Here is a 14,485-nt window from a genome sequence, read left to right on the forward strand (position 1 = left end):
TGTGGAAAAAGTATTTAATGGGAGTTTTACTAAAATAATTATTTCATACAAACTGCTCAACATCTCATGATCACTGAGGCTGTAATGTTTGAAAAGCCCTCCATATCAACAGACGTGGTAAGGAGGCCTATTCTAGTAACTTAAACTTTAAACAAACAGGCTCTGTGCTGCTACTCATCTACCTGCATTCACAACATCTATGCTTCAGGCAGCAAGCTTCCTATTCAGGCTTCTGGAAGCCATGCAGGAAACTACTACATGGAGAAGGCATGTGGACTATCAGGAAGGCACCCATGGTTGCTGACAATGAGAAACAAACTGCCAGTTACATGCATGACTCTTCAAAGAGAAATGACAGTTGCCATATCTGCCTCAAAGGGCTTTACAGAGCATGCTTCGTTGAGCAAAACTCTCCTCTGCATTTCCAGCCACATCAGTTTATGACTGTGAAAAGGTTCTTCTTGCCATGAACAATCGGAAAGCAAATCCTTCTTTCTCCATTGGGAAGGGCAGAAGAGAGAAAAGACCACTCAAAAATCCTACTCCGTCCTTCTCAAGCAGACAAACACAATGTCATGATTACCTTGTGTGCTGAAGTCCAGGGTCACGTTCCTCTCACCCACACTTGATTCGGATACTTGCTGATCAGTACCAGTGACCTAAATGAAAATTGTTTAATGAAACAGCACATTAATCTGCAATTTACCAAAACAAAGTACAGCGCTAATGATCTTAAGAACACATCTGACAATGTGAAATAACTATCATGTAAGCTGCTATTCAGACTGAAAGCTATTTAAAGATACAGTACTTTCCAATATCTTTGGGTTAGGAACAAATGCAGGGCAAAGGAATGTGCTTAAAGCAATTTTTCATTTTTTTTCCAGAATCTACAAGCTAAATTCATCTTGAATGCTGGGGCTGCAGGCCCACATTACAAAACTTAATGTCTGCAATGCTTTAAACTAATGGGTTTTTTACAAGCTATCTCTTTTTCTACAGTCTGTGTTTTTCCGTATTATACTTTTTTCCCACCACATTATATCACCCTAGAATAGGACAGAGAATGACAGAAACCATAAAAACAAGCACATGAGCTGTATTTTCCTGTGGTTATTTGCTGAGATGTTAACACCTAATGCATTTTTAAGCCCTGTAACACCATTGCTGCTCAACGTGGCTGATGCAGGGTGCTCTCCAGCCTATCAGAGATCGCTGAAGGGAGGCAATACTCACCTTTTTTCTGAAAGGATGGATCTAAGTGGGTAACTTCCCTTCACTTTTGACAATCATGTGAACAAAATACAGAATTAGTCCTGCTGGAAATACATGACCCATAATCACCTGAAATTTAGGAAATCTTTCTACTGATTTTAATAAACTTTGAATTGGACCTTGTTGCCAATCTCATTAGATTTTTAGCTGTTCTTTGGGGTCATGATTATTAAAAGAATGGTTCCAATAAATAGCTGGTAACAATAAATGAGAAAAATATAAAAAGAAAAGTCGAAGGGAATGAGATTGATACCATCTTTAGCAGAAAGCATCATATATGCTTCTGTCTGTAGGGCCACAATTAACTAGTAAAAGCTTATTACGGTTGGTGACAGTCTAGAAATAACCATCAGTCACCTCTGTGAAAACCTTTTTGTCAAGAGCTTAATTTATATCTGGCCTTCTAAAAAATTGAATGTGACACTATTACTCTGAAGCTATTAAGGAAAGAGCTTCCAGTGCACATACCAGTGTAGATTAATGCAGACATATATATGCATAACTTACTGTGCTCACTGATTTTTTTTTTTTTATCTATCCATAGCTTACTATGATCAGATCAGGAAACTTTTTCTGATACAGATTTAGTTTTTAAAAGTGATTTTAAGTCTGAAGGTTAGCAGATACAACTCTAAACAAAGAACAGTAGCAGAAATACTTTAACTCAGCAATAAATGGATAGAGGACTGGGAAGCAAAGGTGAAATCACTCATATTTTTAAACAATTTGCTTGGAAATTTCTTAAAGGATCTTTCTTTATTGAAGCAGAATATCGCACCTGCGGTAAAAAAAAAAAAAAAAAATAGTGGTGTCACTCTAAGTTGCAGGCCATTCCTGGGAACTAACTGTGGAACTGCTGGGAACTAATTGGAAAAGTAGTATTCTCAAATGCTCTTTGTTGCTGGAGAAAATTCAGTTAGACTAACTACCTTTTGGAAGAAATAATATAATGTTTTAAGGGTGTTTGGTTTTTTTTTAAATCTAGGGGTTCTTTTTAAATCTAGGTGGTTTCACAAGTTCTTAAACATTGACAGGAAAATATCTGCTGAATATTTGGGCTGAAACCTTTATTGACCTTCTACATTCTCCCGGTCACCTGGCAGCTGTAGTGACATTGTCTAGTACCTAAAAATGGCCTAATACCTATAAAATGAGTTATCTGTAGCTTTGTAGCTTTGATCTAGTAAATTTAAAAGAATAACATTATTATACAGCATATAAAACAAACTTAAGGCTTGTGAAAAAAGCTGGTTTAGCAATTCCTGAAATCAAAATATTGCATCTCTGTTTGCATACTTTAGTTTCCTGTTACACAAACATTTCTAGATTATGACAGTTCAGTTTTCGTGTCCCTTTTTTTTTTTTATTTCTCTGCTTAGTTTGCCAAAGCGAACAATTATAGCATTGACAGACTTTTCTGACCTGGGAATAAGAGAACTAAGCTCATTTGACACAAGCGGCAGAGCAGCTATCAGTACTCTGCTTTGACATCTTGTTGGAACAGAGCTTGCACAGAACACACCATGGACCCAAGGTGTATTCCAGCATGGGCAGGAGACAAACTATTTTACCTTGCAGTTAGGTGTCAATATTGAGAGTCCTTCAGCTCACCTAGGGTAAGGACTCATGTTTTACTCAGGGAAACTACAGAGAGGAACTCTTCTCAGCACTCTCCTCCATGCAATGAGATTTGCATCAGCCTTTCACATCCTTTGGAATTTAGAGGGACACAAAAGCTCATCCGCCGCACATCACAGCCTTCTTAGGCTCTGCCTCAATTTCAGAGGCTGCTACAGAGGCTGAAAACCTTGCAGCAACATACCTAAAGACATGGGGCTGCATAAACAAGGTAACATTCTTAGAGGTGACTCGTTCCTACGTGAATCAAAGTACATGGCCTCTCAGCTTAACTTCTGGATGCTTGCTTATATGCTGCAGACTACATGATATTATAGTCTTCTCTAATTACAACTGCTGGAACTTAAAAAAAACAAACCAAAAACAACAAACCCCACAGTCAAACCCCAACCATATGACAAATAGATGGGACAAATTTACACACACAGAAATTGCTTCTTGAGACCAAATGGAAGACTGTGAATATTCCCCTCTATATAAAATCTGCCACACACAGAAAAGCACTCATCATCTTTAAGGTTTATCTCTTAAGGGCCTCATTGATAACTAGCATCCTTAATTGTGGGAAAATGAGAGATTTCAAGATTTCAGGCATGCAGAAGAAATCAAGGATATAATTTGAATTTTGGTTTCTTCTCCTACTTTTTTCAGTATTTAGCCATAATTTGCAAAACATAAGCCATTTAAACTTATCTGATCGGCGTGTTAATTTTTGCTTTTGCTTCCCTTGTTCTTTCTCCATTCACAAGAATAATTGCTGAATGTATTTTATATGCATTTGGAATTAACCTTCTTGCTTGGGGGAAGGAGAACCATGGTTTTAATTGCAGGAGATAACACTGACAATTTTTAGTCAGGTCAGAATTTTGGTTCACAAAGGGATGGCACGTGGTTTCGTACAGGTTCCTGCACAGCCTAGGGTAACAAAACCTTATTGACTTGCACATCCTCAGACATAAAGCTGGTAAAGACAGTCACTAAGCTATCAATAGGAAAAGGAAAGAAAAACCATGCTTTTAACAAGCCTGCACAGCCTACAGGTTAGTAAACCTTATAAAACAGTCACTGGTATAATTCGCCCAGAACCCTGATCTGTTTGTTCTTGTCTTTTCTATATCCTAGTCAATACTTTGCATAGAAAACAGTGTGAAAAACACTTTTGTTCATAGTCATAAAATGGGAATTCCTAATCAGTACAGATGAAAACAGCAATTTTTACTTAGATGCAACCACTTAAATTAGCACTGATATTCGTTTTCCGTGAAATGCATGAAATATTGAGTCTAATTTGATACAATTTAATAAAATTCTAAGGACCTCAATCCATTTTCAAACAAACAAAACCTGTTGCTTGATGGTCAGTAAGAGGTTTTACAATTATGACATTATTACATAATGGTTTCCAGAAGCACTTCTGTAGCTAAAGCTCTGCCATGATTTCCATTGCAAAGTCTGCCTTTGAGGGATTTATAAATCTAGTTATTTCAGTTCATACCGTACTGTAGTTTGGTGCATGTTATATGGGAGCATTTGCATCATGTAAGAATTTAGGACTCCATTTTGTTCCTCTTGTAGACCTAAAAATGTCTTAGACTTTGGCTCCATTCCTCCATTTACAGATCGACTCGGACACTGACTGCAAAAAAATATGTTAGGGCTTTTGTTGTCAAGAAAAGTACATGGCTACAAAGTTGCTGTGTAGGCTTTAGTTAGCCATTGCCAATGTACTTCACTTCCGATACTCAGCACCTGTTGTTACTTTGCTCCTCTAAGCTCTCTGAACCAGCAACTATCAACTCACTCCTGATAGGAAACTATAAAATTATCACCATTTAGAAATTAAAACTCACTACTCATGGTTAGTGACCTGCTGCACCACTTAGACACTCACAAGTCTATGGGGCCTGATGAGATCCACCCGAGAGTACTGAAGGAACAAGCAGAAGTGCTCACCAAGCCCCTTTCCATCATTTACCAGCAGTCCTGGCTAACTGGGGAGGTCCCTGCTGACTGGAGATTAGCGAACGTGACATCCATCTACAAGAAGGGCTGGAAGGAGGACCCGGGGAACTACAGGCCTGTCAGCCTGACCTCGGTACCAGGAAAGCTGATGGAGCAGATCATCCTGAGTGCCATCACACGGCACGTAGAGGATAACCAAGGGATCAAGCCCAGCCAGCATGGGTTCAGGAAAGGCAGGTCCTGCTTGACCAACCTGATCTCCTTCTACGACAAAGTGACCCGCCTAGTGGATGAGGGAAAGGCTGTGGATGCTGTCTATCTAGACTTCAGTAAAGCCTTTGACACCATTTCCCACAGCATTCTCCTGGAGAAACTGGCTGCTCATGGCTTGGATGGGTGTACTCTTCGCTGGGTAAAGAACTGGCTGGATGGCCGGGCCCAAAGAGTGGTGGTGAATGGAGTTTACTCTGGTTGGCGGCCGGTCACAAGTGGTGTCCCCCAGGGCTCTGTGTTGGGGACAGTTCTGTTTAATATCTTTATCGGTGATCTGGACGAAGGGATCGAGTGCACCCTCAGTAAGTTTGCAGATGACACCAAGTTGTGTGGGAGTGTTGATCTGCTTGAGGGTAGGAAGGCTCTACAGAGGGACCTGGACAGGCTGGATCGATGGGCTGGGGCCAGTTGCATGAGGTTCAACAAGGCCAAGTGCAAGGTCCTGCACTTGGGCCACAGCAACCCCATGCAACGCTACAGGCTTGGGGAAGAGTGGCTGGAAAGCTGCCCAGCAGAGAAGGACCTGGGGGTGTTGGTTGACAGCCAGCTGAATATGAGCCAGCAGTGTGCCCAGGTGGCCAAGAAAACCAATAGCATCCTGGCTTGTATCAAAAATAGTGTGGCCAGCAGGACTAGGGAAGTGATCATGCCCCTGTACTTGGCGCTAGCGAGGCCGCACCTCAAATACTGTGTTCAGTTTTGGGCCCCCCACTACAAGAGAGACATGGAGGTGCTGGAGCGTGTCCAGAGAAGGGCAACGAAGCTGGTGAAGGGTCTGGAGCACAAGTCTGATGAGGAGCGGCTGAGGGAACTGGAGTTGTTTAGCCTGGAGAAAAGGAGGCTGAGGGGAGACCTTATCGCTCTCTACAACTACCTGAAAGGAGGTTGTAGAGAGGTGGGGGTCGGTCTCTTCTCCCAGGTAACAAGTGATAGGACGAGAGGAAATGGCCTCAAGTTGTGCCAGGGGAGGTTTAGACTGGATATTAGGAAATTTTACTTCCCTGAAAGGGTTATCAAGCATTGGAACAGGCTGCCCAGGGAAGTGGTTGAGTCGCCATCCCTGGAAGTATTTAAAGGACGTTTGGATGAGGTGCTTAGGGACATGGTGTAGTGGTGGTCTTGGTAGTGTTAGGTTTACGGTTGGACTCGATGATCTTAAAGATCTTTTCCAACCTATACGATTCTGTGATTCTGTGATTCACTTGTGAATAGAACAAACACTTCTGGAACCCAGGTGGCCAGAGATGAATAGGCAAGGCACTGACACTGACCCCAGATGCCAAAAAATAAGTCAATACATCTACTTATTAAAGTTCATGCTTTTCTTGCAAGAGCATGACTTTGCTGCTTTAAATTATGTCTTGTTAAATTATACTTTTGTTATATCCTGGTGCTATTGTGCTGCTGGATGTCGATGCTCATGCAAAGTCTAATCCCAATTACAAGAGTTCTCAAAGTGATTTTGTGCTTACGTATAAACAGACACTTTTCTAAACCTTACTTAGTACTACATACGAATTATCATCACAGATATGATCCTTCTCTTTCCCCCCAAACCCTGTATAATTCTTATTGCTTTTGCCAATTTTTTTTTTTTAATCACTGAAAAATATCAGCTCCTCCAGGGCTTGCAGGTTACTCTGAATTACTGTAAAGGTAACAGGATGTAACTTGGATAAAAAATATTTTAGAAAGGAGATGGCCTTGGAAACTCCAATTTTGCTGTTCAGAAAAGAACTTCACTCACAAGCAGTTTATACCAATTCATTTTATTATAGCCAAAAAAATCAAAGGTAGTGCAATGTTTGGCCTGTTTATTGTGGCAGGTGGTGGAGGGTATGATACAAGGCAAGCATTAGAAGAGTTGTCAGAAGCTGCTTTGTCAGCCATAGAAGCTGCAAAGTTAGGCATATCTTGGAGTTTTTTAATTGCATTTCTGTTGGGGACTGTGCATCTCAACGTTCTTTTTTTCTCAGATGCTTGTCTTATTAGTTGTCTTAATAATCTTCTTGTGTATAATAGTAAACATTTATACAATTTCTTTAGTTTTGTGGTTCCAGTTGTGGTTTCCCCCAATGTGAAAAAAATCACTAGCAAACTTTTCAATGTTATATTTTGGGGAAATGCAAAGTACTCACCTCTGTAATGTGGGTGCAATTTGGCAACCTGAATACACATATTTCCACAATGCGCTATTAACAACCAATAAGCAATATCTAGAATGTCTAACTCCATGAGTTTTTACTGAAGCCTGCAAGAAATTACAGTTTCTAAAAGCAATTTTAAGTATTTTCCCATTTGTGACAGCCGATTCAATTATCACAAATCACTTCAACCAAAACTTTGCTCAAACTAGCTTTGGCTGTACATGCAGATACATTATAATTCTAGCTTCAGTTGAGTTGACACTATGTAGTAAAAAATAAGGCAAAAAGTGTAACGTAAATATTTGTTTGAAGTATACTGGATCCTTTCTCAAAGTTCAGAATAAAGGTGTTACATGCTCTCAGGAGTAACTGTTTCTGCCATATAACAGCAGAAGCTATTAAAAGCTGTAACAGCCAAAAATACAAGCAATGGATAGAGAACTACTCATTGCTATTTCATAGGAAGAACAATCCCTATCCTTTTATCATTCAAATCTTTGCTCTGTATGGTTTCTTATCAGCTAATGTAACAGAGGCAGGAATCAGTTTCTAGCACTTCGGTGCCTGATAGGAGCCTCCTTATGGAGGCTGTATCTTACAACTACTAAAGCATAAATTTGGCACTGAGTTCAAGGTATCCTGTCAAGACAAGAGCATACCATTATAAGAACCTATACTATTGCCAGATGCTCCCACTACTTTTCCAGAACGTGATCTGAAACCTGATGTAAATGGGGGGCTGCAAATCTGTATTTTTATCTTTGTTAATCTGAGGTTATTTACAGAGATTTTTGTTAGGAATTTTCAAGTTCTACCTACACATAGTGTTTAAAATGAGAATTCGTAATTATCTTGGCGCAGATCACATGCAGAGCAAAACCGAATGTCCCATGAGCTCTATGCTATATACACACATACACAACCATACAGAAGTTATTAGTTTTACATGTCACAAGACACACAGTTATCTTTTTCCTTATTGAACCTAATGAGCTCCAACTAAAAGTAGTATATTAAAGTGTCCACTATCCACTGGCAAATTCACTATCATCAGTAGTTGCAATAAAAAATATTTTACAGCTGTAGGGGTTTTAAAGAAAATAAACCTGCTTCCTAATTCCTTATTACCTATAGAAATTAAGAAATGTAATCTCTTTTGAAAACATCATTATCCTTTTCAAATGAGGAAAAACACTGTGTTTCAGTGATTCCAATCCATTCTGCTATGTTTTTGTTACTGACAGTCCAGTATCACAGAACTTTTTTAACGGATGGTAACAGCTGAAATATTACTACTCGCATAAGCATTTGCCCAACCATGCACAAGAACATAAGGAGAATACACATTAAGTAAAATTTGTTAGTTAAACCCTTTTAAAGAGAATGGTCTGAAAAATGTATTTAAAGGACATAAGTATTTTCTAATGGTTGTTCCCCCAAAGTACAATTAACTCCTAAATTATTTTAGATCATTAAATTTATCTAGAATTGTTTCACATCATGAAAATTTGATGACTATGTAAAGAATTTCCTTGGGCTTTCCTTACCTGACTGGCAGGCGTCTCTCCAATCACTGCCTCATAAGGAGGGGGCAGCTCAGTTGGATACAGAATTCCTGGGCTGTTAATGGTTACTTCATATAAAGCACTGAATGGGGAATGAGGAAAGTCCAAATGGAGACCTCTGTTTAAATATACAAACAAGCAAACTTAATTATTAAGAAATTGCATTGGATTTATTTAGTAAGCTATTACCTACACCACAGTGATGTAGAGCATTGTCTGAATTCAAAGCCAATATACTACAAAGAATTATATTGAAGAAATGTAGTAGACAACCAAAAGGAAGCCCTCATTCACAGGGCACCTTTAAAAATTTTATTTCATTTTGGATGCCACCCATCTCTACCAGCTCATTTTGCAGTCCATGTCCTTCACTACTCCACAATAATACACATTAACTGCAATGATTTCCTTAGAAAATTAAATCTCATATCCAACTTCAAGTGTATAATGTTAACAACTGTGAAAGGATTACCTATAAGCTGATCTCTGCTTTGAGGTCAGATACTGTTATCCTTGTCTTAGCTAAGTTAAATCACTTCTTTATTACAGCAGTGCTTTAACACAAATATTTCCAGGTGCATCCTAACAAGTTTGCAAAAAATGTATGTAATCTCTCTGGAAAAGAAGCACCTAATAGAAGTGAAGGATATTAGTTGGCTTCATATTCTTTGAAAGAGGTTCATAGGCTGTAGCTCAGAACTATGCGATGACTGTAACTATGGGGAAGAAGAATCACCTCTGTGCCTCTATCACTGGTGTGCAGGTATATTCTGGTGGGTAGTAGGGTGGAGGTGGTATTGGTGGTATGAACTCATCAAAATCCAAAGTTTGATGCAGCATAGTTCCATGTGGAGTCATGCAGTCAGGATTGGTAGAATGTGGCCTCTGTGGCAGAAACTGAAAATAAACACATCAAGTTCCTTCAGATGGCAGAAACATCATCACCAATAATAAAAATTTTAATAAAAGGTCAGTAGTAACAACCCTGACCAATACCCAGTTTCATTAATATCCATACTGAAATGAAAGAGACACTTCTGGAGGCATAAGAATACTTGAGATCAGTGAGGAGTGTGACTGCCAAAATATAGCACAAGGTTTTACTAAAGACACAGAGAGTCCTGTGCCTCAAAGTCAGTCACTCTTAGGAGGCAGAACATAGACATTTAAAATTAAATAGCTTTTCAAGAAATACTTCTACCTTGTAATACAATTTTATTATAGCACTACATAATCAGCTGTATCTTAATAATTGATGATCAGTAGATACAACTACTAAAATAACTATTTGCATGTCTCGTTTCCAATCTGAAACGCCTTGTGCTTATAGAGAAAAAACCCAACCCCATGCCTCCAAAAAACCCCAAATAAAATAAACTAGAAACAAGCTACCACATATTCATTCAATTTTGAATAAGACAACTACAAATATCCCACCTATTTTTTCACTTCAAAAATAAGAGCCATTTGTAACTCTTCTTTATTATTCTTGTAAAATAAAATATTCTTAATAGCCATTTGTGGTTTGGTGATACAAACACTGCACACTTAAATGTGGTATAAAGGTTTGAATTACTGGTATGAAAGTAAGAAAAACATTTATTCCATATAAACATCTCAAAACCAAAAGGAAAATAACCACACTGAATAATAAAAAGTAATACTACTGGGAACTACTGTCAACATTTGTGACAGGAACCTAATCAGCTTCTAGCATAGCAGTGATATCAAGAAGCCATTCTGATACCTTCGATATCAGAAACACTGTAACTTAACAAGTCTTCTAGCAAAGGCTTAAACTATTCAAGATCAAATATGGACCATTCTGCAGATCACATGGAACCCAGCCACCCTGACCTAGCTTTATATGGTCCCCATGGATAAAAGGGGATCAAAAGACAATCCAAAACCACAGAAGAATTCTTTCTTCTCCAGGCAACCTTCTGGTGTCATATCACTTTTCTTGGATCAGTAGATGACTTGGCCTTGAGCTCTTGCCTTTTAAAACAAGTGAGCTAAGAAAATTTGCTGAAGGCACATTTCCTTTTTATATTTGAACAAGAGAATATATGTCTTTGTACTGTTGTCTCATAACATTATTATTTGTTTAAATCCATGATAAAGACTTAAGAAGCAGTGAAATAAAAGGGAAAATGCTTATGCTTAGGAGATCCAGCAAATAGAAAGTAAATTACCTTAATTTGTAATGTCACAGTTTTATATCTTTCACTTTTTCAAATTTAGTTTGGTGGTTATGCTGAATTTACATTACCATAGAAATTATATTGGCCTTTGGTATTTAAAAGGTTGAGTTACATCTTAATTCTACTAAACACACTCTATGTATGTTGTTTCAAAGGTCAAAGCTGTAATAATGCAACACAATAGGGGGTCAGGAGGACCAGTTTGAATTGTTTGTGAAAATGAACTATTGGTTGCTTACTAATCGTCTCTCTAGAGATATTTTCACAAGTAACTATTAAATAAAGAACGTCCTCTGCAGAATATGTTATATCATTACATCTTACACCCAATCAATGACTTTTCAGCCATCGTAGTCTACAGATGGTACAGGAATAAAAGACATGACATCTACTTGATTTAATCTTCATTACATAAAACATCTGATGCTGTTAAGCATGCACTCTCATGTGAGATGTGATGCTGTTATCCTGAGTACTATCAGACATTTCTGCAGGTTAGAGAATAAAACTACGTTTTTGCTGTCATTCAGTCTAAATTCATCTGATCTTTCAACAGCCATTTCCCAAACTGTAACATTACATTAATATTAACTGTTAAACACCAAACTTCTACCCTAAGTGATACAATCATCAGCCCTCATCAGTTTGCTACCATCCCAAAAACATTGAAGAATCTTTTAGGAAAACAGGAAAGAAGACAAACTTCAACTTAGTGACCTAAAAACTGTATAAAAATTTATCATAATGAAGACAAATATCTATATGCTCTGGCGCACATTTTATACCCTACTTGATTCCACCAAACTCAGGACTACACTCATTTTCCTAGTAGAGCTGATAATTTGGGTCATTTTTACAGCCTGAAACTAAACAATTTTCTTTCACAACTTTCTTTACCTTCTCCCAGACTATTTCCATATACTGGCATGGAACCCAAGCTTTGGTTTGCACCACAGAACATGTAGCTCCATCCCTTCAGTTCTCGAGTTCCCTGGAGCTTGTTTCATTCAGCCGTACATAGGGAGCGAATACTCTTAACACTCCTCAGTCAGAACAAGGCAATTAAACACATAGCACTTTTACAGTGAGTGAACTATCAGCATACATTTTGTGGGATGTGACAGAAGGGAAAGGTTTTACACAGGGTAGAAGAGGCTGTGGTTCAAGAAGGAAAAGACCTAATGTTTAGATGCAGTTCAGTTTAACAGTAGAATCATTTGCATCCCTTTCAAGAACCTTTACTGTGAATACAAATCACGGCAACGAACTCTGTGTGACCAACACTGAAAATGAGTGGCAAAACGGACATGAAAGATGCACATATTTGTGGGTGTGTGTTTATAAACAACAGTTTACCTGTGTGATATCATCCTGCTGGAAGGCACAGAAATTAAAGTGAAAAAGGCTGTAAGAGGGAGACTAGCAGGAAATGAAACAATAGCAAATATAAGGGGTTATCACAAAGAACAGACATCCTTGAGAAAACAATCGGAAAGCTATGAAGTGGGAATTAAATCATATCTTATTCCATACTACCCTATCTACTAATCTCTACTAGCCTGCTCAAGTTTATTCTTCCTACAGTAAAATGTATTTTAAAAAACTTTTACGGTTTAGTCTCAAATGGTGAAGGGTGGCAGGGGCTCAGCAAAGACTTAATACAAAGTTCATAGGTAAGAAAAAGACACGGTAAGAAAATGCAAACAGCTGACAAAGCTGGACTAGGTGGAGGAACACTGACAAATGCTTTCACAAGGAAACACACATTTTTGGTATTAGAGGATAGCTGTTCCTAAATAACGAGTCTCAAAATGTCGACCGCAAGTAGGATAGGCAACAACAAGAAGTGCCAAACTGAAAATGGGGGTGGCCTGTTTGGTCACAAGTATAAACAAGATCCAGTTGCATTCAGTGTCGTTTCAAAAACTATAGCTCACACTATGGAACAACTCACAAAGCAGGTCTCCTAGCTAGGCTTTTGGGATTAAACCAATGGCCACTGCAGAAGCAATGGATAGAAAATGGTTGCAGACAGGGATTAACAGCAAATAGCACCACTGGTAAACACTGTAAATAGCCAACACTGTTAAAAAGCTTTGGATAACCTTATAGCTCTCAATTGAGATTTTGAACATATTTACTAGGCATAAATAGATATCCCCTGGGTCTGAAAATTCCAAACTCAGCCGTTTCTGTTGACCACCTGGAGCTGTTGGATGCTGGGAGCTTTCAGAAATGTGACAGGCAATGAAATACAGATCCAGAATTCACGCTCTTCTTTTACGAAATAACCAACTTTTGGTTGGCATTCAAACTACTATACACATGCAGGTTTTTTTCATCCTTGGACTAAAGACGACCTTACTTTAGTCTAGGGAACATGTCTGATACCTAATAGGCATTTACATAGATTGGTGCATGTGCTAAATGGATGTGCAACATAGTGCACACATTGCACACAGAATTTTGTGCGTTTTAATTGGGCATGCCTGACTTTGACAGAGTTAAACAGCCTGATTTAAACAGCCCTCATCTTTATTTCACACTGAGGACTACTTAATCTGTAATTTGGTTTACAGTTATGAGGGAAGAATACCATATGCTATCCAGCTGCAGCAGGGTAAACAAGGAAGCTGTGCAATGCTGTGGTTTTGTACCCACTTCTTGGACCTGAATTCAATACAGAAGTTAGCCATGGCATCAGCAGAAAGTTGTTAGCAAGCAGAGAATTAGAAACACAAATGTTAGAAGCACACCACTTCCAGCGGGAGCAGAAGAGGTAAAAGTTTTCTGAAAGTGCAGTTATGCTCAAAGGGTCCGTGTGCCATAGTACTGAGAACTCCACACAGCCAGTGATGTAGGGCTGGACGCCAGTGACCTTCTCAGCAGGCTTAGAACCTGTAGCAAGACACATATGCTGTCACCTCCCAGTGAAGAAGGCAGTGCTTTGTAGAATAACAGAACTCTTCTCTCAGTTTTTAGCTCTTCAAGGTGAAATAAACACCATTAGATAGATATGAATAAGACTGTAAAACTCACTTTCTTTTTTTATCATCAGACCAAATTTCCAGCTCTTCACTGAGAGGTCATCTAAAAGTTGGTCACTGAAGTGACCAGAATGATTGGAATTTATTCTTTATGTTCTGAATATTTTGAGTATATTGAAGTAAAAGCTGACAGAGGAGTCTGAATTAAGGAACTGAAGAAAGAGCAGATAAGGACTGTAAATATAATTCTCTAATGAAACAGTTACCCGATGTGATACCATGTGGTAAGTCCTTCTACCTGAGATCTGTGAGACTAAGAACTCTTATGGGTATGGGACATCCCCACTAAACATCAACAAAGACATCCTCTATTCTACATATTCTGCAGCTGATCAGCACTATTGACTCCATGTAAACAACAGTGCTGGGATTCA

At 38.6% G+C, this 14,485-nt stretch overlaps 1 protein-coding gene across 5 annotated transcripts in view; it reads right to left on the reverse strand.

Moving 5' to 3' along the window:
• ENTREP2 (endosomal transmembrane epsin interactor 2) overlaps positions 1–14,485 on the reverse strand; it is a 189,300-nt gene that overhangs the window by 20,864 nt on the left and 153,951 nt on the right. For all 5 annotated transcript variants that reach the window (XR_012776232.1, XM_075505874.1, XM_075505873.1 and 2 more), the window contains 3 exons: positions 9,597–9,757; positions 8,843–8,978; positions 584–659 (listed from right to left, as the gene is read on the reverse strand). Coding sequence is in view for 4 of the 5 variants with exons in the window: in XM_075505874.1 (XP_075361989.1) it covers positions 584–659; positions 8,843–8,978; positions 9,597–9,757 (373 nt within the window). In the remaining variant the exon portion in view is untranslated. The remainder of the gene's footprint in view (positions 1–583; positions 660–8,842; positions 8,979–9,596; positions 9,758–14,485) is intronic.

The sequence above is a fragment of the Mycteria americana genome, chromosome 6, assembly GCF_035582795.1.
Source record: "Mycteria americana isolate JAX WOST 10 ecotype Jacksonville Zoo and Gardens chromosome 6, USCA_MyAme_1.0, whole genome shotgun sequence".
Lineage (NCBI taxonomy): Eukaryota > Metazoa > Chordata > Aves > Ciconiiformes > Ciconiidae > Mycteria > Mycteria americana.